General features: G+C 48.6%; 3 protein-coding genes across 6 annotated transcripts; 1 reads left to right on the forward strand and 2 right to left on the reverse strand.

Moving 5' to 3' along the window:
* Positions 1 to 10,204: 10,204 nt before the first annotated feature.
* LAMTOR4 (late endosomal/lysosomal adaptor, MAPK and MTOR activator 4) lies at positions 10,205 to 14,056 on the forward strand. Of its 3 annotated transcripts, none has more exons than XM_033110425.1 (4): positions 10,205 to 10,914; positions 11,442 to 11,522; positions 13,232 to 13,349; positions 13,704 to 14,056. In XM_033110425.1, the coding sequence occupies exons 1-4, from the start codon at positions 10,912 to 10,914 to the stop codon at positions 13,799 to 13,801; spliced, it is 300 nt and encodes a 99-aa protein (XP_032966316.1). In that variant the 5' UTR covers positions 10,205 to 10,911; the 3' UTR covers positions 13,802 to 14,056. The 3 variants fall into 3 exon arrangements, with proteins under 3 accessions (XP_032966316.1, XP_032966317.1, XP_032966315.1); XM_033110426.1 differs by lacking the exon at positions 10,205 to 10,914 and adding an exon at positions 10,921 to 11,297 and having other exon boundaries at positions 13,687 to 14,056; XM_033110424.1 differs by lacking the exon at positions 10,205 to 10,914 and adding an exon at positions 10,928 to 11,297.
* Positions 14,057 to 14,303: 247 nt separating this feature from the next.
* TRAPPC14 (trafficking protein particle complex subunit 14) lies at positions 14,304 to 18,790 on the reverse strand. The gene is made up of 11 exons (XM_033110421.1): positions 18,056 to 18,790; positions 17,743 to 17,838; positions 17,508 to 17,637; positions 17,261 to 17,347; positions 16,983 to 17,103; positions 16,732 to 16,879; positions 16,516 to 16,598; positions 16,262 to 16,425; positions 15,587 to 15,741; positions 15,172 to 15,365; positions 14,304 to 15,059 (listed from the first exon to the last, which is right to left on the reverse strand). The coding sequence occupies exons 1-11, from the start codon at positions 18,464 to 18,466 to the stop codon at positions 14,906 to 14,908; spliced, it is 1,743 nt and encodes a 580-aa protein (XP_032966312.1). The 5' UTR covers positions 18,467 to 18,790; the 3' UTR covers positions 14,304 to 14,905.
* Positions 18,791 to 18,908: 118 nt separating this feature from the next.
* Positions 18,909 to 24,592, reverse strand: GAL3ST4 (galactose-3-O-sulfotransferase 4). Of its 2 annotated transcripts, XM_033110422.1 has the most exons (4): positions 24,545 to 24,592; positions 23,039 to 23,337; positions 22,567 to 22,870; positions 18,909 to 20,363 (listed from the first exon to the last, which is right to left on the reverse strand). In XM_033110422.1, the coding sequence occupies exons 2-4, from the start codon at positions 23,161 to 23,163 to the stop codon at positions 19,332 to 19,334; spliced, it is 1,461 nt and encodes a 486-aa protein (XP_032966313.1). In that variant the 5' UTR covers positions 23,164 to 23,337; positions 24,545 to 24,592; the 3' UTR covers positions 18,909 to 19,331. The 2 variants fall into 2 exon arrangements, with proteins under 2 accessions (XP_032966313.1, XP_032966314.1); XM_033110423.1 differs by lacking the exon at positions 24,545 to 24,592 and having other exon boundaries at positions 22,567 to 22,798; positions 23,039 to 23,329.
* Between the last annotated feature and the right edge of the window lie 56 nt (positions 24,593 to 24,648).

Consider the following 24,648-nt stretch of genomic DNA (forward strand, 5'->3'; position numbering starts at 1 on the left):
AAATTTAGCTGAGTTGAATCTATAACTGGGAAGAAAGTATGAGGCCAGGGCTGAGGCTGTGACTCATGACTACATAATTAATTCTGTCTGGGACACCTGTCCTTAGGGCCATAAGAACAACTAGAAATTGAGGCATGTTAAAGATGTTTCTGGAGCCTAGCGCAGGGCGAGAGGGACTTTTTGCCTGGTCCTCACATTCATGAGTAGCCTCAGATGTAGGTTTTGAACATTCTCTCTAAAGGGGGGTTCGTTATATATTCATTCAGCCAGAGTAATACCCACAAGAAAGGAAGGAGATTTTCAGTTTACAACTTAATGTTGTCTCATTACAGCATTCTGCCCCATGGATCAACTTGTTAAACCCTGTAATTATCGCATGACTATCAAAATCATAAAGCTTTATAAAATGTCTCTGTGTTAAAAGCATTCATTTGTTAAATATAACTATTTCCATTATGCTACGAATTTGGAACCCTCCTTTTGCTTCCCTTTGGTTTTTTACATACTACTAAATTTGAGAAATGGAAGCCACCTGGGCTTTAAAAGAGCCTGAGCATATCAGATTGGCTTTGTCCCCTCTTGGCCACAGAGAACCAAGGAGGTGGGCACTGCAATGTTATATGAGATCCTGGCACTTACAGGCTGCCCGGGCCCCAGACACTCCAATGCCTCCTTCCATTCTGGCTCACCAATGCATCCCCAAAATATGTACTTACAAACATATTCCTTCCCCTTTGCTCCATTATCCCACAATACTCCTGGGTGGGGGCGGGAATAAAAGAGGGAGAACCAGGGAGGAGAATTCAGAAGTGTAGGCCCACATGTAAAAACTGCCACGGAGACTATCCCAGGAAAGGAACAACCGTCCTCTCTGGGTTTTTTGGCTGTGATGGTTCGTTTTATGTGTCAGTCTAGCTAGGCTATGGTACCCAGCTGTTTGGTCAAACACCAGTCTAGGCGTTACTGTTGAAGGAAATCACAATATGTCACCATAAAATATGCCTCTTGGACAAAAAACAATTAGTTTGAGCTAAAAGGTGTTTTAAAAAAAAGAAGAAACCATAGATGTAAGGGCATTCTGACTCTCCCCTTTTTCTTCCTGAAAGCAGGAGATAAAACTAACATATGGAAGATGTCAGAAGGGAGGTAACATTCTATTATCAAGGAAAGGAAGTTGACATGTAGAGAATTCTGTAAAACAGGCCTTATTTAAACAATTCTTATCTTCCTTTAGCCTTCTTATAGTTTAGTCACATTTCCACAACTACCTCTCTTTGCTCAACCTAGTATAAAAGCATTTAGCTTTTGCCACTCCTTTGGGTCTTCATTTCCTTATGAGTGCTCCTGTGTCACATAAAATTTATATGAGAGAAGTTTGTATGCCTTTCTCCTGTAAATCTATGTCAATTTAATTCACAGACCCAGCTGAAAACCCTAAGAGGGCAGAGGTAACATTTTCCCCGTCCACTGTGAAGGTCGTTTTTAGATACGATGAATATTTAATTTTCAATAAAGCAGATTAGCCTCCATAATGAAGATGGGCATCATCCAATTGTTTAAAAGCCTTAAGAAAAAAGACTGAGGTTTCCCAGAGAAAAAAGAATTCTCCTGAAGATTGAAATAACATAGAAACACTGCCTGAGTTCCAGCCTGCTGCCCTGCAGAAAGAATTTGGACTCCAGATTGCAACATCAACTCTTGCCTGAATTTCCAGTCTGCCAGCCTACCCTACAGATTTCAGACTTGCCAGCCCCCTGTATAGAGCATTAATTATTAACACAAAATCGACTCTACTAATTCCGATAGCTATGTCAGTCACAAAGTGACAGCCATGCCAGAGCATCACGTGAAAAGCGCATCCAGTGAACACCCAATTCAGATACAGGGTGGGGTGTGACCACTGCATGGCTTTATGGGACTGCAGCTGGGTGCGCCATACCAAGTCTTGAGCATGAAATCAGAGTTCTCTGGGCAACTCCTCACTCAGGCCTCAACTGAGGAGCTGACAGCCGCATCTGCACTCGTCCCAGACGGAGCGCTTGGCGCCTCGCCTCCTGGTGTCTCACCAGCCCTGCCCGAAGCCCGATACTCCGCACCACAGCGCCTAGGGACTCTCGTTGAACACTGGACTCTCTCATCCTTCTTGCATTTAAGACTCTGTTTACCTTGCCCTATTACTTGCAAACTTGTGTGACCCTCTTATGTGAAACTGCTGTCAACTATTGGAGACTATCCTCTGGTCAGAGCCTTGGTTAATGCCCGTGGTAAACTGAGTCAATAGGACTAGATCCATGGCTTTATTCTAATAAAGTCTGACATTGTGGAGAGACACAAACGTGTGTGAGACACAAACTGCTACTTTGATAGACACATCCCGCTCACGACACCCCCACAATTGCGTGAGCTAATTCCTTAAAATATCTCTCTATTTCTCCCTCATTCTCTGGAGAACGCTGACTAATGTAGTGGTTAACTTGTGGCTAGTTTCTGTTGGTTTTGTGTCTTTGCTGCCTCCTTTAGCAGTCTTCTTTTCAATCCAAATTTTTATTTGTTTGTTTGCTTTGAAACTAGACCTCCTTGCCTCTCACATACAACCTCCTTTTCTCTTATCTTCCTAATATCAATTATTACGCTATCAAACAGCCATCAACCGACTTCCCAACCCCAATTCTGCCTTTCTTGGTTCTCTTAACCCCGACACATCCATTCCACCAGTAAGTTTCAAAAATGTTGAAAACATCACAGCCACTCAGTGTGCCAGTGAGCTAGGCAGGCAAACGAGGAGTGGCAGTGAAGTGTAGTAAGTGGCTATACTAGAGATATGAGCCACTTAGGTCCTGGTGGGACAAGCGTTGTGTGTTGGGAGGGGCTGAGTTGGGGGTAAATAAAGGCATGCATGATTTTCAGTCAGGATGCTCTACTAGGCTGAGAGGGAGAGTTGGCATCACATGGAAACGGCTTGCACCGGAAGGAGGAGGCCAGCTCTGTCGCTAGAATGGATGGAAACACGTTATTTCACATCTTAGAATTTGTTCCCTCCTCTTCAGAAGAAGAAAGTACCATGGAAGGGTAAAAAAGCAGAGTTAGAGACCACGAGGCCAAAGGAAAATTCTCTAAAACGAGACAGAAGCCCTGGAAGCAACTGGAACAATAAAGAAAAAAACTGTTCGATTTTTAGGTTAGCAATGTGCTAGGTAATGAGGCAAACAGTGGAATTTCAAAGGCAGACCAGGGCCTACTTTCAAGGAACTCATAGACAAGTTGCACAAGCACTCACAAGAATATTCTTCCCGGGTGGGGGGTGGGGGGGAGGGTGAGGGGATTGGAGGGCAGTTGGTGACCACAGGATGGCCACGGGTTTGAAAATTAATCTGGGGAACGTAATTTGATGGTTACCAGAGGGTAAGGGAGTTGGGGGGTGGGGGATGAGGGTGAGGGGGATCAAATGTATGGTGATGGAAGGGGAGCTGACTCTGGGTGGTGAACACACAGTGTGATTTATGGATGATGTGATACAGAATTGCACACCTGAAATCTATGTAATTTTACTAACAATTGTCACCCCAATAAATTAAAAAATAAAATTTAAAAAAAAAAAAAAGAATATTCTTCCCCCAGGTAGATAAATAACAGCATGGTGCATTCCTCCAGGTCTCTGTTTAGTTGTCACCTTATCAGAGGTTGATCCTGCCCACTTGATATAAAATAGCACACATACCACGCCCCACCCCAACGTTCTATATCCTCCCCCTCAACCTTTTTAAAATGTTTATATTAAAATATAATATACATACAGGAAAAATTCATATCATACATGTACAATTCACTAAATTTTCATGAATTGAATGCACACAAAACACCAGCATCCTGATCAAGAAACAGCATTAGCAACGCCCAGAAATACCTCACTTGTTAAGTCTCACTTTTCCCCCATGGATAATCACCATCCTGATTTCTAACAACATAAATTAGTCTTGCCTGTTTTTGTACTTTACAGATCAGGAATCACACAGAATGTACTCTTTTGTGATTGATTTCTTCCACTCAACATCAAGTTTGTGCAATTCGTTCACGTGGTTGCGTATGGTTTTAGTTAATTCATTCTCATTGCTTTATAGTGTCCTATTGTGTGAATATGACACAACTTATCCATTCAACCATTAATGGGCATTTGAGTGGTTTCCAATTTTGAGTTGTTAGGAATAATGAGCTTCTATAAACATTCTAGTACATGTCTTTGGTGAACATATGTACACATTTCTGTTGGGTATATACCTTGGGGTGAAATTGCTGGGTCACAAACCTACTTTATTTTTTAAAGATTTTTTAAAATTACTAAATCTTTCATGCATTAAAAACATTAAAATTTTTCATATATATTATATATAAAATATTATATATAATACTATGTATAATATACATAATACATATTATATATATAAACATATAAACAGAGGGTGCCAAAAAATGTACACATTTTAAGAAAGGAAAAAACTTTATTAAAATTGTATTACTCAATATATACTTATAACAAAAGATGACTACAAGTCACGTTTGACTTCTGCAGTTACAAGAGATGATCAAAGTGGTTACCAACGGCATCTAGACACTTCTGATTATGGCGAACTACTGCTTGAGCATAGATAACATCTCTTAAAATGCGTATACAATTTTTGGCACCCCCGGTATATATATGGAGAGAGAGAGAGATTTACAGACTAGAATTTAAGAAATAGAATATTACTGCCATAGCCCATTCAGGCTGCTATAACAGAATGTCGTAGACTAGGAGGCATATAAACAACAAACATCTATTTGTCACAGTTCTGGAGGCTTGGAAGTCTAAGATAAAGGCACCAGCAGATTCGGTGTCTGGTGAGAGCCCACTTCCTGGTTCATACACTGCCATCTTTTTGCTGTGACTTCACATAATAGAAGGGGCAAAAGACTCTGGGGTCTCTTTTATAAGAGCACTCATCCCATTCATAAAGGCTCCACCCTCATGACCTCATCACCTCCCAAAGTCCCCACCTCCAAATACCATCACATTAGGGATTATGTTTCAATGTATGGATTTGAGAGGGGATACAAACATTCAGTCTATAGCAGTTATCAACATTTTAAATTATTTGTACTTCTCCTTATCCCATCCCTGCTCTATCCCAGTAATAACCATTATTCCAAATTTTATTTATTTTTATTCTCTTATCTTCTTTATCGTTTTGATATATACAAGATCTGACAATTAAGTTCTCAAACTTGCCACCGTGTGCTTATATTGGCAGCACTGTACAAACAACTTGATAAAGTTTCATAACCTTGGTATATCAGTGTCTCACAGCTGTGTTTGGGACAATGTTTGGTGGTGTCTTGCTGAGTGGTGTTCATTATTGTTGTTGCCTGTTTTTGTGTGCCATAGCGAGAATGTCTGAACTTGAATTAGAGCAACAAACAAACATTGAATGTCCTGTTAAACTTGGCAAGAGTGGAAGTGAAATCAGGGACATGTTAGTCCAAGCTTATGGGGATAATGCCATGAAGAAAACGGCAGTGTACAAATGGATTAAACATTATTTTTTGAGGGCAGAGAACGCGTCACTGATGAAGAGAGGTCAGGGTGGCCAGTAACAAGCAGAACTGATGAAAACATTGCAAAAATTTGTCAAATTGTATGTCAAAATCATCAGCTGACTGTGAGAAGCATAGCAGACCAAGTAAACATCGATAGAGAAACAGGAAATTTTAAACTGAAAGTCTTGGCATGAGAAAGGTGTGTGCAAAAATGGTCCCGAAAGAGCTCACTGACGAACAAAAAGCAAAGGACAGTCAAAGTTTGCCAAGACCTTTTGGAGAGGCCAAGTTTTGCCAAGACATTTTGTCTTGCTGAATGGTGTTCATTATTGTTGTTGCCTGTTTTTGTGTGCCATAACGAGAATGTCTGACTTGAATTAGAGCAACGAACAAACATTGAATTTCTTGTTAAACTTGGCAAGAGTGGAAGTGAAATCAGAGACATGTTAGTCCAAGCTTATGGGGATACAATATTTTGGGCTGTGTTATCATTGATGATGAAACATTGGTGTACCAATACGACACTGAAACAAAGTGTCAAAGTGCACAATGGAAGTCAGCCAATTCTCCACAACCAAAAAAGTTCCATCAAGAATCAAAACGATGTTGCTAACCTTTTTTGATATCAGAGGGATTATTCATTATGAATTTGTACCAACTGGACAAACAGTTAACCAAGTTTACTATTTGGAAGTGCTGAAAAGGTTGCATGAAAAAGTTAGACAAAAACGACCTGAACTTTTCGCCAACAATTCATGGCTCTTGCATCACAACAATGCACCAGCTCACACAGCACTGTCCGTAAGAGAGTTTTTAGCCAGTTAACAAATAACTGTATTGGAACATCCTCCCTACTCACCTGATCTGACTTCTTTCTTTACCTGAAGATAAAGGAAATAAATATTGAAAGGAAGACATTTTGATGACATTCAGGATATCAAGGGTAATACGATGACAGCTCTGATGGCCATTCCAGAAAAAGAGTTCCAAAATTGCTTTGAGGGTTGACTAGGCACTGGAGTCGGTGCATAGTTTCCCAAGGAGAGTACTTTGAAGGTGACCGTAATGATATTCAGCAATGAGGTATGTAGCACTTTTTGTAGGAGGAGTTCGCGAATTTAATTGTCATCTCTCATACATCCCTATTGTGTATATATATATATATATATATAAACATGTATTGGGGCAGGTGGTTAGCTCAGTTGGTTAGAGCTCGGTGCTCTTAACAACAAGGTTGCCAGTTCGATCCCCACATAGGCCACTGTGAGCTGTGCCCTCCACAACTAGATTGAAACAACTACTTGACTTGGAGCTGATGGGTCCTGGAAAAACACACTTAAAATAAATCAAAGTTCAAAAAACGAACAAACAAACATATGTATCTCCCTAAATAATACATTATTTTGTTTTTCATGTTTTTCAACTTAGTGTAAATGGAACTCTTCTGTATTTTTCTTCGTAGCACTTCTCACCAATTAACATTTATTTTCTGATTGATTGATTGATTGATTGATTGTCTGGCTTACCCTCTCCCTCACAGCTTCTTGAAAACAAAACAAAAAAAAGTCTTGTTTTTATTCACTATTGTACCTTCAATTCCAAGAAGAGTGCTCAATTAACACTCATTGAATGAAAGAATGAGAAACCTGGCTCTCTACAGGATTAGTATGATTCAAGCTGTTTGTGAAAATGAAATAATTTTAATGATGGCTGATGAGCTTTGTCCTGCTAAGCGTTCCTCTGTGTTGAGAAAAATGAGTGCAGACATTCTGAGGTAATATTAAATGTAGCTTAAAAATAATACTAAATGTAGTTGGCCCAGGGAGCAATAGAAAAAGCATCAGCCTCACCGTCAGCAAACTTAGACTGGAATCTGGCTCTGTCACTTTTCAGCTGTGTCCTTATGAGCAAGGCTCAACCTCTCTCAAGTTTCCACTTCCTCATCTGCAAAATGGGGATACTATTACAGGGCAGTTAACATGAAGGTAAATGAGTGCATGGATGAAAATACTCTGAACAGTAAGTGCAAAAAAATGATGTTACAAACTGTCATCAATATCTTAAATCCAGGGAAGGCTTTGCAAATTAAGCATCTCCGCAAAATTCTTTCTCTCTATGTCCTCCTCCAGTTTAAATTTTATATTATAAACATACCTCATTTTTAAAAGGGCACCCATCTTCTCTAATTAGCTTTCCCCTCAAGAAACAGTACACAGTTTTATTTTATTGAGATATAATTCACATACAGTAAAATTCACCATTTTAAAGTGTACAATTCAATTGTTATTACATTCACAAGTTTGTGCAATCATCATCACTATATAATTCCAGAACATTTTCGTCACCCAAAAAGAAACCCCCGACACATTAGCAATCACTCCCCATTACTCTCTCCCCCAGACCCTAGCAATTACTAATCTGCTTTCTGTCTCTATGGATTTGCCTAGTCTAGACATTTCACATGAAGAGAATCATAAAATTTGCGGCCTTGTGTCTGATTTCTTTCACTTAGCATGTTTTCAATGTTTATCCATGTTGTATCATGTACAAGGTCTGATCAAACAATACGGTGTTTAAATTTAAGAAAATTATTACAGGAAAAGACACATTGCCATTAATCCCCCTCAAAATACTACGCTTTGCTTCAAACACACTTATGGCATCATTCTTGCCACATTCGGAAGCAGTTCTGGAAGTCCTCTTTCGTGAGTGTCTGTCATGCAGGGACTCTGGTCCTGCTCCCCACACAAGAATGCAGGATATGGTGAGGCCAAAAAGCAACACCAATGGAGCCATGGATAGAGGAGTCATACCACTATAGTCTCGACAGCGGCTGGGTTAGACACAGGAAGCAGGAGCCACACGATCCACAACCTGCCGTCTACTTCTCTTTGCCAACCAACCAACCTAGCATAGCCATGGGCAGTTATATTAGTGGCTAATGGCTAACTGGTTACAGCTGATGGCCAACTAGTCACAGCTGATGGCCATCTACTACCCGAGCCAGCACCTTTCCACGTGAGGCCGAGAGCCTGGAAACTGCTCTCTGGGACTCTGTCCCCACAGTGTCTTCAGTTGCACTGTTGTGGCTGCCTCGATGCCCAATGTCCTGAATCGATTCAAAACATTTACCTTTCATAATCATTTTGACTCTGCGGAAGAGCCAGAAGTTGTACAGTGCCAGATCTGGTGAGTAAGGTGGATGAGGACACAATGTTTTTTGTTTTTGTTTTTGTTTTAAAGATTTTATTGGGGAAGGGGAACAGGACTTTTATTGGGGAACAGTGTGTACTTCCAGGCCTTTTTTCCAAGTCAAGTTGTTGTCCTTTCGATTTTAGTTGTGGAGGGTGCCGTTCAGCTTCAAGTTGTTGTCCTTTCAGTCTTAGTTGTGGAGGGCGCAGCTCAGCTCCAGGTCCAGTTGCCATTTTCTAGTTGCAGGGGGCGCAGCCCACCATCCCTTGCGGGACTCGAGGAATTGAACTGGCAACCTTGTGGTTGAGAGCCCACTGGGCCATGTGGGAATTGAACCGGCAGCCTTCGGAGTTAGGAGCATGGAGCTCTAACCGCCTGAGCCACTGGGCCGGCTGCACAATGTTTTTATTTGACAGAAATTGCCTTACCAGAAGCAATGTGTGACACAGAGCACTGTCATGATGGAGGAAGAAGGTAAGATACAATAGAGACTTCCAGAACTGCTTCAGAAAGTGGCAAGAACAGTGGGATAAATGTGTTCGAAGTGAGGAGGAGTATTTTAAGGGGGATGAATGGCAATGTGTCTTTTACTGCAATAGGTTTTTTTTTTATTTAAACATTCACCGTATTGTTTGATGACTCCTCGTATCAGTACGTCATTCCTTTTTTATGGCTAGAAAAAATTCCTTTGTATGGCTATGCCACGTTTTATTTATCCATTCTTCAGTTTGTGGATATTTGAGTTGTTTCCATCTCAGGGTAGTATGAATAATGATGTTAGAAATATTTGTGTACAAGTTTTTGTGTGAACATATGTTTTCAATTCTCATATATCTAGGCGTGAAATCGCTAAGTCATACAGTAAGTAACTCCGTATTTAACTTTTCCAGGAACCGCTGATGTTTTCCACAGCAGCTGAACCAGTTTACATTCCCATCAGCAATGTAGGAAGACTCCAATTTCTCCACATCCTCCCCCAAGTACTTACTATTAATAGTTACAGACTCCGTTTTTCATTTCACAGTTACCAACTGTCGTGCGGGGTGTCCTGCGGGGTGTCAGGCGGTGTCTCTGATCCCACTCCCCACATAAGAATGCAGGACATGGTGAGGCCAAAAAGGAACACCCACGGAGCCATAGGTAGGGGAGTCACACCACTATACTCTCACTGGCGGCTGGGTTGGAGACACAGGAAACAGGAGCCACACAATTCTCAACCCTCACTGCGCCGCTTGCAGGCTCAGCCCCCATCTTCTTGCTAGCCCCCATTTCCTGCTAGCGTAGCCACGGCAGTTATATTCATGGCTAGTGGCTCACTGGTTACAGCTGACGGCCAACTAGCCACAGCTGGTGGCCATTTGATCACAGTCGATGGCCATTTACTACCTGAGCCAGCACCTTTCTATGTGAGGCCAAGAGCCTGGAAACTGCTTTTTGGGGCTCTGTCCCCACACCAACACCGCCTGTCACATTAGTATTGCAGCCGGTTTAGAAATCAAATGTGATACTCACATATTAAAAAGTAACTCCAAGGTATTGTTTCTAATTTCTCCTAGCAAAGAATATTCAGTATTAAAACTGTCTTGCCCAGCGGGGTACTCAATTTCCCATCACACCCTTCCTCACAAAATCCCGTGAGGAAATGCTTTTTAGGGAACAAATCCCTGTCTTAAACAGAGAGCTGTGTCGAATAGGCAGAAGAGTAGCATTTCAAAAGCTTTTCTCAGGCGCGTCACGTCCTTTCATTTTACTCTCTTGCTTGTGCTCACATCCGTGGGCAGTCTCACCCCGGCAGAACCCGTTGCCCTCCCACACACACTAGGCGCGCAGGCGCACAGCCTCAGCCCACCCTCTCCCTCCGGCCCCGCCCCTCTAGGCCTTCCCCTAAGCCAACACTCCCCCCTGCCGCCCAGAGCTCGCGGTTGTGGGGCGGGGAGATGGGTGTTTGCGTGCGTCTTGGAAAACCGGCTTTCCGCACTGGCAGATTAAGTCTGATGACGTAGTCAAGCTCCAATCCGTGTTCTGGGGGCGGGACTAAAGTACGGAGACGCAGGGCAGAAGGAGACCGCCCGGTGGAAGCACGTGACCTGGGTCTGGAGCCGGAAGCTACCTATCTGGTCTGGTGTTTCCCCAGCACCTAAGGCTGAGATGGTGAGTGAGGACGCATGCGCGAGAGTACGCTTTGGGGGGTTCCGTGCCCTTGTTCCCCAATCTCTTTGGGTGCCCGTTCCTGGGCCCGCACTTCGTCTTCCCCTCCTCTCCGTCCCGGACAGAGAGGGAATGGAGATGGCAGGGATGGCGATGTAGAGAGCTGAGGAGCGATCTGTGGGAGGGTGTACAGGGGCTGGGGAGTAGTCTGCGGACGAGGGGGGGCCACATGGGGAATTGGAGAGGGGGCTGGAGAGAGGGGCCAGTGGGGCTGCGAAGGCGTCCGGTGGTAGCAAAGGTGGGATGTGAAAGAACGAGGGAGCCCAGAGGCAGAGAGTGAGGACAGATGGAGATGCGGGAAGATGAGTGTGGAAAGCCATGTAGAGGTAAGAGGGTCTGGAAGGGCCCTGACTGGGGGAAGGGGTCTGGGGGGGGGGCGGGTACTGTCATGGGAGGATGGGTTGCAAGTGAAGAGTATCGAGGGCCATCTTCCTAGCATGCTTGTCATTGATTGCATCTTTACACACTAGACTTCTGCACTGACCCAGGGGCTGGAGCGCATCCCAGATCAACTTGGTTACCTGGTGCTGAGTGAAGGCGCAGTGCTGGCGGTGCGTTCTGGGCAAGGGAGGGGGTCCCCCCAAGTACACATGGCCCGGTGATCCCTTGTAACATTGCCCAGTTTAGCCTAATTTCCCGCTGTTGGTATCATGCCTGGCATATAGTAAGCTTTCAGTAATTAAATAAATCTCTGGAATCGTAGTGTGGTAACTGTTCTGAGGTAAAAGGGTTTACTAACTTGACCAAAGTCAGACAACTGGCTACAGGTTTGTTGCTAACTATGATTACCTGGGTTATTCTCCAATATGTCTTTATTTGGTATTTATTAAAGAGGCTTTGTATTTTGTTCCCTAGTACAATATAGGGTTAGCTCTCTAGAAGTTTTTTCAATTTAGCTAGAGGCAAGGCTTAAGGTTAAAAGTTGAAAGCAATGTGAGTAGTAAAGACTACTGAAGGAGTCCAGAAAATGAAGGATTCAATCCTTCGTGATATAACTTGTGTTATGACAAGGAATCCTTCTTGGAGGTAAAAATTCAGCTGGGCTTAAAGGATGGATGGTTATGAACAGGCAGAAAAGGAGTATGCAGGATGTATTTGCGGGAATGTGACATGAGCCTGTCTGAATTAGTGGATTTGTGTTAAAATTTGAAAAGGTTTAGGGGAAGAGAATATAGTAAGGAAAGATCTGATTGTGGAGGACTCTCAAGGCCAAGTTAACACATTTGGGGTAATCTTGAGGATAATAGGAGCTTTGAAGGGTTTTTGAACAGAAACATGAGCTGATGAAATAGTTGAGCAAGATTGTTCTATTAAGTATGAAGATGGGCTGGAAGGGGCAGGATCCAGAAGCAGAGGCTGCTGCGGAAATTGAGGTATGAGACTGAGCTGGTGACAATGAGCAGCAAGGAGAGAAGAGAATTGAAAGACTCAGTATGTCTTGGTAATGACTAGAGGTACTTCCACCCAGTACGACTTTGAATGCAAGCCTAGAATGATGGTGCCTTAATAGGAAGTTATTAAGGAAGTTGATTGGGGAGGGGGAGAGGTAAGGGGAATTTTGATGGCTTGACTTTAGCCATTCAGTTTGATTTGACATAGAATAACAGCAGTTAACGTATATTGCTAGGCGCTGTTCTAAGCATCTTGCCAATATTATCTCACGTAACCTTCACGAGCCCATAAGAAAGGTACCGTTGTCTCCAAGTTACAGATGAGGAAACTGAGTGACATAGTGAGAGGCCCATATTGAGAGGTAGGAAGAAGTTGTGACAGTCAGCAGAAAAGAGGAAGCCCGGGCCACTGTCACATCATTACCCAAGGGCTAGGTAATATGGAGGGGTTCAAGGGCAAAGGGGATGTTTATTTCAGATTCTGCAGACAGAGTAACAAGTGGGAAGACTAAGGAAAAGCAGCCTTGAACAAGCCAGTGTAGGGGGGGGACTGATTTTGAAAATATGATTTTACAAATAAGTGGGGCCAGGGAGAGATAACGAGTTTCAAGGGATTAGGAAAGGTCAGTAAAGAAATGGATGAGAGTCACTGCTCATCGGGGAAGCCCAGTATAAGGATGAGAAACGATGGCATCAAGGGGCAACATCATAGGAAAGTTCTAGGTTTTTCCAAAACTGGGGTGACCTGAGGGGTGCCAGGACCTGGTGAGGGAGAGAATACCAATGCTAGAGCCAGAGTGACTGTTCCCTCGAAATTGCCAATTCTGTTCCCTAATGTTTGTCATCCTGTCTCCTCCATCTTCATGCAGTCATCTGGGGATCTCGAGAATGACGAGCAAGCGGCCAGTGCCATCTCTGAGCTGGTCAGCACGGCCTGCGGTTTCCGGCTGCACCATGGCATGAACATACCCTTCAAGCGCCTGTCAGGTGAGCCCTAGTCCCCACCCCTCGTGGAGGTGATAGGAAGTGGGGTGCTCCCAGAGGTGGGGTGCGCTCCTCAGGGGAAAAAACACTTATGTCCTCCCAACCTCCCACCATCTCCCCTTGGCCACTGTCTTCCCTTTGGGATTCACCACTGCATCAGAAGTATGAAAAAGCAAGAGAAGGAAGGGGATTGAATGGAGACCTTCCATCCTCAGAACTCTGAGCCTTGAACCATCGGATTTCTTTGGCTTTTGATCCCAGCCAGGTTGTGTGTGACCCGATGGAGGCCACTGCACTCCACTAACTGTGTGTTCCCTTCCCTCTCTCGGGGTGGGGGAAGGTATGTCTCCCTTGCAGTGGTCTTTGGAGAACACACGCTGCTGGTGACTGTGTCAGGACAGAGGGTATTTGTGGTGAAGAGACAGAACCGAGGCCGGGAGCCCATTGATGTCTGAACCTGCCAAGGGCGAGGGGCAGAAGTGTACTGGGTCCATGAGCCTCTGCGATGAGGAAGATGCAAACTCCTTCCACCTTTTTCTTGGCCTGCTGCTAGAACTAAGGCTTTCTGCTCACCCACTGCCCCACCGTTACCTGGAAGGGCAGAAGCTTGGGGACTCTGTGCTGTGTTCAGAATAGTGAGGACAAGGGGACCACCCTCTTCCCTCCTTTTCTCCCTCCTAATAAACATGAATCTGATATTCTCAGGGCCAGGGATGTGTGTGCTGGTGTGTGTGTGTTGCGGGGTATACACCTCATGTCTTATACTTTCTGGGGAGAAAGTTGAAAGTCATGTATCTCAGCCCAGAGGGGTGGAGCTAGGCCATCTCTGGGAATCAAAACAAAAAACAAAAAAAAGGTGGGAAGGGAGCTGAGAGAAGCTATTTGGTATGCATGCTGAAGGGAACCATTTTGAGCCCCTGGGTCTCTGCTCCTGCCACCAACACACAAACCACATTCTTCTCCCTCCTGAACAGGCATTTAATAGTCTTATTTCAGTTGGAAGCAGTAGTTGAAGAATAAGTTACTGGAACAGACCAAAAAAACAAAAACAAAAAACCCACACAACTTAAAGTGCTTCAGGCTGCAAACGTAAACATGAGGGGCGGGAGGCCACCTAGCTATCGTCCCTCACCCCTGATACAGGAGGGTCATTGTCAGGGTCCCGTTACCATGACCACCTTTTAATCTCAGCCCTGGGGTGGATGGGTGGGAGGGAATGTCAAAGGTGGGACAGACAACTTAATAGGAATGAGAAGACACTTTGTAAACTTAGAACCAGGGTACAAGGCAGGGGGCAAGGGAGCTCTTGGAGCCCTTGCCCTGGACAAAAGGAGGGGCCAGCCCCCCCTCAGGACGTCAGGGAAATACTGTTGGCGTAGTGCTGCAGCCATACCCGCCCATTTCACAGCTTCTTCCCTCATCAGCAGACAGACAGACAGCCCAGTTGGGCCTCCTCACCCACAGTGGGAGGCATCCCTGGGGAGGCACAGCCTAGAGCGAGGACCCCCACTGGGGGCGTTGGGTTTCTGGGAATGTAAGAGGGAGGAGTTAGCACGGTGCTACTTGACGGGCTCCACCACCAGGACCTTGCACTCACGCTTGGCAATCTTGTCCAAAGAGAGCACAGCCTTGTCCGGGGGCAGGTAGAGGGGGCGGCCGACAGGGGAGGCCACAGGAGGCGTGATGGCCCTGCGCTCCATGACGCTGCCCGACCTGGGAGAAGGCAGAGGCTTTGGGCTCTGGTTAGACCTCAGGACCCCTTCTTGTTTCCTCTCCAATTCTGGCCTCTACCGAGGCCAATGGCACCCCTCCCGAAGTTCCATACCTCATGAGGTGGCTGCGGGAAGGCTGTTGGTGGGAGAAGGACTGAGAGCGGCCCAGGCTAGCCTGGTGCCTCTCCACCAAGTCCCGGACAGCAGGGCTGCTGGGGCTGCTCTTGCGAGAGAGGGGCCGAGCTTCAGGCGGAGGGTGGGACACGCTGGCAGTGAACTGCAGTTTCAGTTTCATATGCTGGCTCAGCTGGGATGGAGAGACACCGGTCAGCATTCCCACTCAGATTCTAGGCCCCAGGCCTCCTTTCCAATCATCTTCCCCCTTGATAGGCCAATGCTGTATCTAAATTCTACCTTCCCTCTGCCTGGCTTTATAGTACCACGCGCTGTAGAAGCTAGCGGCCCTGCCACCTCCTACGCTGACATTCTGCATTACCCACCACACCCCCCAGCCCTTCCCCAGCCCACCTCAAAAAGCCCCGTCCTTAGAGCCTGGAAGGCCACACTGAAGGTGAGTGCACTGCCTTTCCGCGAAAAGCCAAGGTTGTTGAGGGGTGTGTGGCACACAATGGAGTCTAGGGCGGCCTGCATGGCTCGGCGCTCCTCCTCACACAGCTGCTTTCCTGGGGGGCAGAAACAGCGACCAGTAAACATCTGTACAGTGTTTCTCATTTCACAAAGCGCCTCCATGAGCAGTCTTGTTGGATCTTCAAAGCCACCCTGTGGAATAAACTAAGTGTATCTTTTGCCTATTTTATAAATAACAACAGCTAATGTTTACTGTATGCTGAGGTCTATTCTAACCACTTCACATATAATAAATCTTTAATGCACCATAATAACCCCATGAGGTATTATTTTTTTTATTTTAGAAATAAGGAATTAGAGGCTCAGAGAGTTTAAGTAACCTACCCAAGGTCACACAGCTAGTAAATGGCAGAGGTAGAAATCAAACATACCAGGGAGCCCAGCTCTAGTGTTAGGGCCCTTAAATCATTCTGTCCCGCTACCTCTCTAAACTCTCCATCTGTGCCATTGGAGACCACCCAGGTATAGAGCCAAAGCAGCCTGCTACAAGTCACCTACCTCCATGACTTCTTCCTTTCCCCTCCCCTTCTTTGGGACAGCCTGGCAGCAACCTACCAGCTTGTGCATGCTCCGGGGTCCACACGAGCCTCACAGCAAGGAAGTCTTGGAGGTTGTTAAGCAGCGTGTAAGTGACTGTGAAACGCTCGTAGGTCCGAACAGGGGACTCACATGAAGCAGTCATCACAAAGCACGGGCGGTCCAGGCGGATGCTGGGCAGGCTAGAAGCAGTGAGAGGAAAGCAGGATGAGTGTGTGAGTTGCAAAACAAAGGTGAACAGAATGGTGCCCCAGGGGTTCCCACATACTCACCGGTAGTGGGTGTAGATGCTCTGGGTGAAGGGCAGCTTTGGGGTGGACCACTGAACCACAGCAATCAGGGGGACTTCTAGGCCCTGTGGGATGGACAAAGAAACCACAATTATCAAATGTTGTCCCCCTCTCATCTTTAGTCACTCCTCTTGGCCTTTCCCTCCTACTGCTTTTTCTTAACCTTTTTCCTTGAACACACCAGCCCCTTATACTTACCTCCTTGCCCCCTGGAGGTGGCTGCTCACCCCCTCTCAGCTGAAACAGGAAGTTGTGTTCCTCCAGGGCACTGAGCGGGCAGGGGAAGCAGCCAGAGGTACCAGGGAGCCGACAGAAGGAGCCCATGGAGATCTCCCCAGACTGGTGACTAGTTCAGAAGAAGGGACAGACCTGGATCTTTCCATGCCAAAGCTCTCAGCCCGGCCCCCATCCCCACCACTCCGAAGCCCTGTCCCTCCCCAGGACCTCACCAGACATTGTCCACCAGGAGCACAGAGCCATCAGGCATGACAGGTAGATAACTGGCATTGAAGTTTGGGAGAATGCGGATATCTCGGATGGAAATTTCCTCCTGGGAGGAGCTGTTCAGCACTGTCGGAGGTAACCAGCTCAGCTCAGAGTATGTGGACCCATAGACCCCACTTTAATCCCCCCAAAATGGACCTATCCCCACCAGCCTGCACAGAGTAACTGCCACCCAGTCAGTGCCCTTGCTGCGGCCCAAGACCTGAGCCACGGATCTGCTCACCCTTGAGAACGGTCAAGTGTTTTCCAGCCACAGTGAACTGGCGGCATTTCAGAACTGGAGGGGGCAGCAGAGTCAGCAGGGTGCTCACTGCAGGAGAGGGCGAGGCAAGAACTGACCGGCTGGGCACAGACCTCACCTCTAACAGTTCTAATCGCCCTCTTCTCAGATCAGGCACTCGCCAACATCAACCCTCCACTCTGTTCCCCCAATTCCAGACTCTAGCGTTTTCTCTCTGAATTCTCCCCACCTTGGGCCTTGAAAGCGCTCTGCTCGCCCCGGAAGGTCTCCCCAGGAGATCGGGTCTGTAGCAAGCGCAGGTAGCCTTGATCTCTGACCTCTGGTGCCTCAACCTCCCGCTTCCACACAGTCACTACAATCTGAGCAAAGGGGACACAGGACCACAGTCAAAAGGAGGGACAGCCAGCCAGCCTTAGAAAGAGCATCTGAATTAGGACAACAGCTCCACCCCTTGCCAATCTTACCTTGGCCTTAGGTGTCCCTGGGGGCAGTCTATCCAGTGAAACAGTGAGTGGGAAGATGACCTCATCTGTGGACACAATTGGTTCCTCCACAGGCAGCTGAGGGCAGGAGGGTGTGAAAAGGGGTGAAGAGGTCAAGAGAATGAGGCAGCCCGCAGCGTTCCCTTTAAGATCTGCGGTGCGTGGTTCTTCTTTCCCTCCCCTCTCTTCATCCGTCATCTGCCTCTCGCTTCCCTCCAGCGTCCCTCTCCTCTCCCGTCTTTGGAGCCCAGCAAACCTCCCCGCCGCCCTGTGCCGTGTCACCCCGGCTCCTCACCGTGGTCGCTCCCCCTGAGGTAGCAGGGCCCGGGCCGTGGGTGAGAAGGGGGCTGCAGCCTCGAAACAACCCCCCACCGCCAGGATCCCCGCCCCCTGGGGGTTCAGGATCCTGGTCGCCGTTGCCAACGCCACCGGGCGCCCCGCCTCCGGCGCTGACCGAGGCCAGGGCGGCCAGGGCAGTCGCCAATTCCGCCCAGGCCCCACGGGACCCCAAGCCCGGGCCACCCCCGGCGCCGGAGCCCGCGCCGCCCCGGCAACGCAGCACCAGCAAGAAACGGACAGTCTCCCCCAGGTAGAGATGGTTGCGCCGGGGCAGCGCCCGGTACCGGCCTGGGTCCCCCGCCAGCTCCGCGCGCGGCGGCAGCGGCACGGCCGGGAAGTACATCGAGTAGTCGCACTGGGACTCCATGGGGCGGCGAGGACTGCGCCGGCCGGGGGCGAGGTGGGCCGGGGCGGCGGAGGGCGAGGGGCCGCTGGGTTGGGTCCGGGGAGTCCGACACCTGACGGGGGCTGCGCGCGGCCGCGCCGGTTCAAGAGCCCTGCTGGGGCCGGGAACCGGCGCAATGAACTAGGAACCGCGACCCGGCGGGGCCGGAACCGGGTGCGGGGCCGAATGACTGGGGAAAATCCGGAAACGGAAGGGGCGTGGCCTCAGGCCCCGGAATTTGTGGGTGACCGGACCCTGGAGGAGAGGGGCGGGGTCCGGCTAGTGTTCGGTTGCAGCAAGAAGGATTTAGGAGAGACTACAGACAGACTTCTTAAAGAAGCGATATTAAAGCACCCCCTCCAACCCCGCTTCTCCCAAGAAAATGCTCCATCCCCTCCCCTTTCCTCCCTACATAAAGCAAGTCCAAGTTTCAAATTATTTATTCATTCAACAAACATTTCATAGTGAAATGAGCATAGCTCAGTAACAAATGTTTCATAGAGAAATGGAGGTATTATTCCAATCCACCGAATCCCAAACTTTCTCTGGTTTACACCATGGTTTGCTCCTCCAGGGACCCTTTGAGAATGTTACATGGATCTGCCAGGCGACTGGAAAGGGATAGAGGCAAAATGGGGGTTGGGTTGCTGCTAGCTGCTGAACGACTAGATTCCTTGGCACAGGCATGGAGTGCTTTGGGCCCACATCCGCGCAAACTTCCATTTGTCCTCTAGGGAGCAGACATGTTTTCTGAGGGAAGCAGAAATGTCATCTGGCTGCCTCACACTAATCACTTGTGTCCTTGTAACATAGCTGTTCTTCAACCTAAGACTTAGTGGTCTAATGCCTAGGGGGAGAATAACCTTGAAGTCTTGAGGGGCAGAGTGACTGTTGGGGGGAACTGCTTGGCATCTAACTTGTCTTTGTACTGTAGCTCAGGGGTGGCCAGGCGCTCACACTCCTTCTGGTCGTGGAGGCTTAGTCCAGTCTGAAGTACATAGCCTAAAACCTTACCTGACCCAAACTGGAAAGGGCGGAACCGTTGGTCAGTGATGTATTTGGGGTCTAAAGCCTCACCCCCCACCAGACAATGTTTAGCCAGGGCCTCTCGGCGAGCCCGGAGCTCTGCCACTGCACTCTCCAGCCGGCTCTGGCCATACTGCTTTATTCGTGCCCACAGACTGTGGTTGAAGTGAACATAAAGAGCCCAGTCCAAGTTGTTCCAGGCTCGGGCCCGTGCAGTCAGATGCCTCTTTTCAGCCGTCAGTCCACCATCGCTGCCAGCGCTTGTGCCCTGCTCACTTCCAGCCTGGGCGTTGTGCATGAAGCCCACCACATCATCTAGACCCCAGCACAGAGCATCTGCCAGTAGAACCAATGACTCATCAAAGTACTCGGCCACCAAAACCAGGTCAAAGACAGAATCCAGCCAGGCCAGACTCCACTGGATGAAGGACGAAGACCTCAAATCCAAAGTGATAGGGCTGGATGTCTGGCTGTGACCATCAGCAGCAGTGGGAGCAGGATGGAAGAGAACATTGGGATCCAGGGTGTGGATTCGAGGGCCAGCACCAGACGGCAGGACACGCAGTTGTGGGGGATTAAGGTCTCTGGGAGGATGAGGATTTCCTCTCTTCGTCCTCATCTCTGGAGGGAAGGGGAGGCCAAAGTCAAACCATAGCAAGTTGCGTGCGTAGTGGTCCCCACGGGCCCCAGGCCGGTAGAAGGCTCGAGGATTGGCCAGGAAAGCAGCCAAGGAAGGTGCCTTGCGGAAAGCTGATGAGGTGGATTTATAGTAGGAGAAGGCAGAGCGGGCCAGAGCTGCTGGGTCTCGGACAATGGAAAAGAAGAAGCTGTCAGAAGGCATGACCTGGAGTACCTGCAGAGGAGAAAAAACATATAGGGAGAAAGAACTGGGCCAGGAAGAAACTAAGTGCAAGCCCAGTGCCGCAGATCGCCTAGCTTCCTCAGACCTCCTCCTGGCAGCTCTAATAGGAAACAGCACCCCACCCCCCGCCCTTGCCATCTTCTTTCACTAGTTGATAGATCTTGGGCCAGTTACTTAATGCCTCTGAGAACAGTTTGCTCATCTTCAAAATGGGGATACTCGTACCTTCCTCCCAGCTGATTATGGAGGTTGCATGGGATAAAGGATATAAAGGAACCTGGAACATGGGAAGCTCCTAGAGAACACTTATTTTCTTGGGCCTTTCTCTCTGCCTTGGTCAGTAAAACTTCTAGGAATCAAATTTTGTGTTCATTTCTCCAAAAAAAAACTATTAAGTACCTACCATGGGACTCTTGATCAACAGCTCCAAGAACGGGCCTCAAGCCTCCTGGGGGGCAGGTATAATGTTGTCTGAGGTATAGGTGTCAGGTAAGCAGACAAGCCCAAGATGGCCAAAGGATAGGGCACTTCTGGGGCTCCTGGGCATCTTGGAGAACAAAAGACACCCCTGGACTGGACACTGGGAAGCCATGGCCACCTGGTGGGGGGCTTCCCTGAGGCCTGGGACATTTGATCACACTTCTTAGCAAGAAGTAACGTGGGAATTGGAATGAGCCAGGTAGCTCCATGTCAGAAACCAGCTCCTGGACTCCTGGAAGGGTTTTTGCCTCTGAACATGATGTCTGTCATGGAACCTGACTCCCTGACATGATGTCCTCCAATCTGATCTGCTAGTATGGGCATGCCCACAGGGCAGAGCCTGTAAACTGTGTGTCTCTCTGAAGGCAGAGAAGAACAGTGCAGAGAATGGTCTGTGGCATCTGGTGGACCTGGAATAAAATCCCAATTCAACTCTTTACCAGTTATGTAACTTTGGGCAGGCTATTGAACTTCTCAGAGGCTTCATTCCTCCATCTATAAATCTGAGTTAATATTTACCTTGAAGAATGTAGAAGTAAATGGAACAAGGTAGGTATTCAATGAATGGTGGTGACAACGAAGGTCATCATCCTAACCTCCAGAGAAATCTCCCTCAAAGACTGTTGCCATCACCTCACTCCTAGCAGTGGCCCCTTGCTAACCATTAGATCACACTCATGCTCCTCAGCCGCTTTCTTCAGCTCCAGCTTCAACGGGAGTGTGTTTTAGGCCCCGCTGAAGTTCTACCTCCTCTATACGCTCCCCTCTTAAAACCACCACCACCACCGTCTTTGGTGATATTTTGTTCCCTCTTAAGCATGCCTGACGTTCTCCTTACTACAAAATCATGTCCATCCTTTCCTTTAAAACCTACCTCTCCAGAAAGCTCCCCCTCTTTTGATGAATATTGTCCCCACAGTTCCAAATACAAACATACATACACATGCACACATGCCACAGAAGGCACTTTGACTTTGGAGCAAATGGGCCTGCGTTCAAATCCGGTTAACAGAGACCAATCACTTAGCCTCTCTGAGACTCGATTTCCTCATCTGTATCTAATGGAAACACAATGCTTTCCTAGCAAGGTGATGGTGAGATTAATACTTAGCACTCAAGAAGTATTCAATAAAAGTTAGTCCCTGTATGTTTTCATTTGCGCATTGACTTTCTCCGAGAGCTCTCGGGTTCTTGTGTTGTACATGTGAGTGCATGTACTCGTCTCCGCCTATAGAAGTGAGGCTCTAAGGGGCGAGGGCTTGGCGTATACCTGATCCTTAAAATCTGGCAGACATGGTGAGGGGAGTGAGAGGAAGATGGGTCAGAGGGCAGTGGCTGAGCAGAGGTCCTGGTAGTGTCAGTGGAAGGGGCCAAGAAGGGCCAGGGGACACCTGGAGGGAGAGTTTGAGGCGGGGGTGGGGGGCGGGGGGTGTCAGAGCTGGAGGGCACTGACACCAGCAGTATAAATTGGTTAAGAAAGGAGACTGAGTAAGCTCCAGATGGGAGAGGGCAGGACTTCAGCTCTGAGAAATTACTGAGGGACAGCTGAGGAAAGGAGAACAGGAAACCTCACCTTTGTGGCCCCAATGCCCAACTTTTGGGTGAACTGATGCCTGGGGAGCCCCCAGGCCTGGGGCCTCCTCCCCTAATTGTCTTGTCCACAGACCTGATCCCATCTCTCTCCAGTCCCACCCACCCCTCTACACCCCCTCACCTCTTTCAGGTTGAACCTCATGTGATGACAGAGGATGTCGAAGGGGGGCTGGGTGCCTCCACCCTCAGGGTGGTAGCCTTTGACCCGAGAGGCCTGGAAAAGCTTTGGGTAGCCGAACTGGTAGCGGGCAGGGAGAGCGAAACGCAGCCCATGTCGGTCCCCGTAGCGATGAAGCAGGCTTAACACAGAGCTGCTCCCGGATTTATGTGTCTTCAGGAACACCAGTCGCTGCCTGGGAGGGCAGGATGGAACAGCTGGCCCTGGGGATGGGACCCAGGGCTGTCGGAGCTGCAGCCTGGGTAGCCTGGGGAAAGACAGGAGGGGAAGTGTCCTGTCCCTCACCAGAAGGTGGATGGGTGTCTAGTGGAACAAGGACAAAGGGTGTGGAGTTCCCAGGAGTCATAGCTCCAGGTGGGATTGGGAGGAGCAAGTGGGGGGCATCTAGGGGGCGCTGGGAGAAGATGAAACTCACCTCCTCTGGAAGGGCCCCCCCCAGAGCTGGAGGGCAAATCCGATGGTCATGAAGACTCCCAGAGCCACCCCCAGGCTCCGAGACCCCCAGAGACGCATGGTCCTGGTAGGAGACAGAGGGCCCATGTGGCACAGGGAAGGGTGACAGGGCGATGGCCAGGCACAGAAGCAGAGACAGCTTGAGAGAGCCGTGCAGCCACAGAAGGCGCAGGTTCGAGATCAGGGGTCATTCCCCAGGCCTGCTTGCAGCCCTGGTTGAGTCTGCCCCCTGAGTTAGCAGATTTTTGCCTCTGTCAGCGTCTAGAAGGGAAATGAGGGGAAGGAGGGGAGTCTAAGGAGAGGGTAGAGCCTTCTCTCCGGCTGCTGCAACTGAGACCTAATTCATGCAGGGGGCTGGCTCCGAGACGGGTGTGTTCTCTATATACATATTTTCGAGGTGGCCCCACAACTACTCCTCTGCTGTCAGCCTCCATCTCCCTCAACCACCACCTACAGTTTCTCCCTGAGCCTCAGGGATTTGGAAGGGAAGAGGAGAAAGACAAGAGACGCTGCGAGAAAGATCAGACCAGTCTGCTCATAAGACACTGATGTGGACGTGGCCAGGCCACTGACTTCCTCCTCAGCCTCTGTCTGTGACAGATCGGGATGAAGAGCCCCATTTGGAGGCTGAAAGCGGTAGCCATAAGGAGAGAATGCGGGTCAGATGAAGCAGGGGACGTGAGGCCACAGGAGGGAGTGTAATGAGTAAGAGTCAGCCATCTGGTCTAAACTCAGACATCTCTTTTCCCTCTTGGCACAGGGCAGTCCCCAGTGTGGAAGGGGCTGGGGAGACTGGGGTTACTTATGAAACCCAGTTCCCGCAACACAGCCCCACACACCCCCGTTCCCACTTTCCAACCCCATCAGTGCACCCAGAAGAGATTGAGAGAGTGGGGCTAGGGGAAAGGAGGGAGGGAGGGAGGGAGGTAGGGAGGGAGGGAGGGAGGGAGAGAGAGAGAAAAACTCTGGAGACAAAGATACTGACAGACACAAACACTGAGCTTGGAATTCTTTCCCAGGCCCCAGTTTCCTAATCAACTGGGAGTTCAGACCCACCCCTTCAGATTACAACCCACGAACACAGGCCACAGCCCCTCCAACAAGCCTTGACAGCCCCCTTCCAGGACGCGCCAGGAGTAACCCCAGACAGAGAGAACCCATACTTGCTACCTAGAGACCCGCCTCCTCTGGCATCACCCCACAACTCCCTCCCCCAACACAGCCCCCAGGATCCAGCCCAGCACAGGACTCCGTATCCAGATTTCTTGTATTCCTTCCACCCATCTCTGTCTCCTCCCATTACCCTTGATTCCAGCCCTCTGTCCCCTCCAACCTTGGTGACTCCTCAGTCACCAGCCCTTTGTTGGTCCCTCTCGGGTGCTATGAACGCCCCCCCACCCAAGACTCCTCCCATAAATTCCAGAATCCTTCCACTGGCTGCAGCCTAGGTGTCACTTGTCCCACTCACCATGCCACCTGAGGAGCAGCAGGCAAAACGGGGTCTGGCCCTCCCACCCACCCACCCCAGACACCGCCTGGCTCCTCCCGCTCTGCTCAACTTTCCCCATAAAC

Source organism: Rhinolophus ferrumequinum, chromosome 7, assembly GCF_004115265.2.
Source record: "Rhinolophus ferrumequinum isolate MPI-CBG mRhiFer1 chromosome 7, mRhiFer1_v1.p, whole genome shotgun sequence".
Taxonomy (NCBI): Eukaryota; Metazoa; Chordata; class Mammalia; order Chiroptera; family Rhinolophidae; genus Rhinolophus; species Rhinolophus ferrumequinum.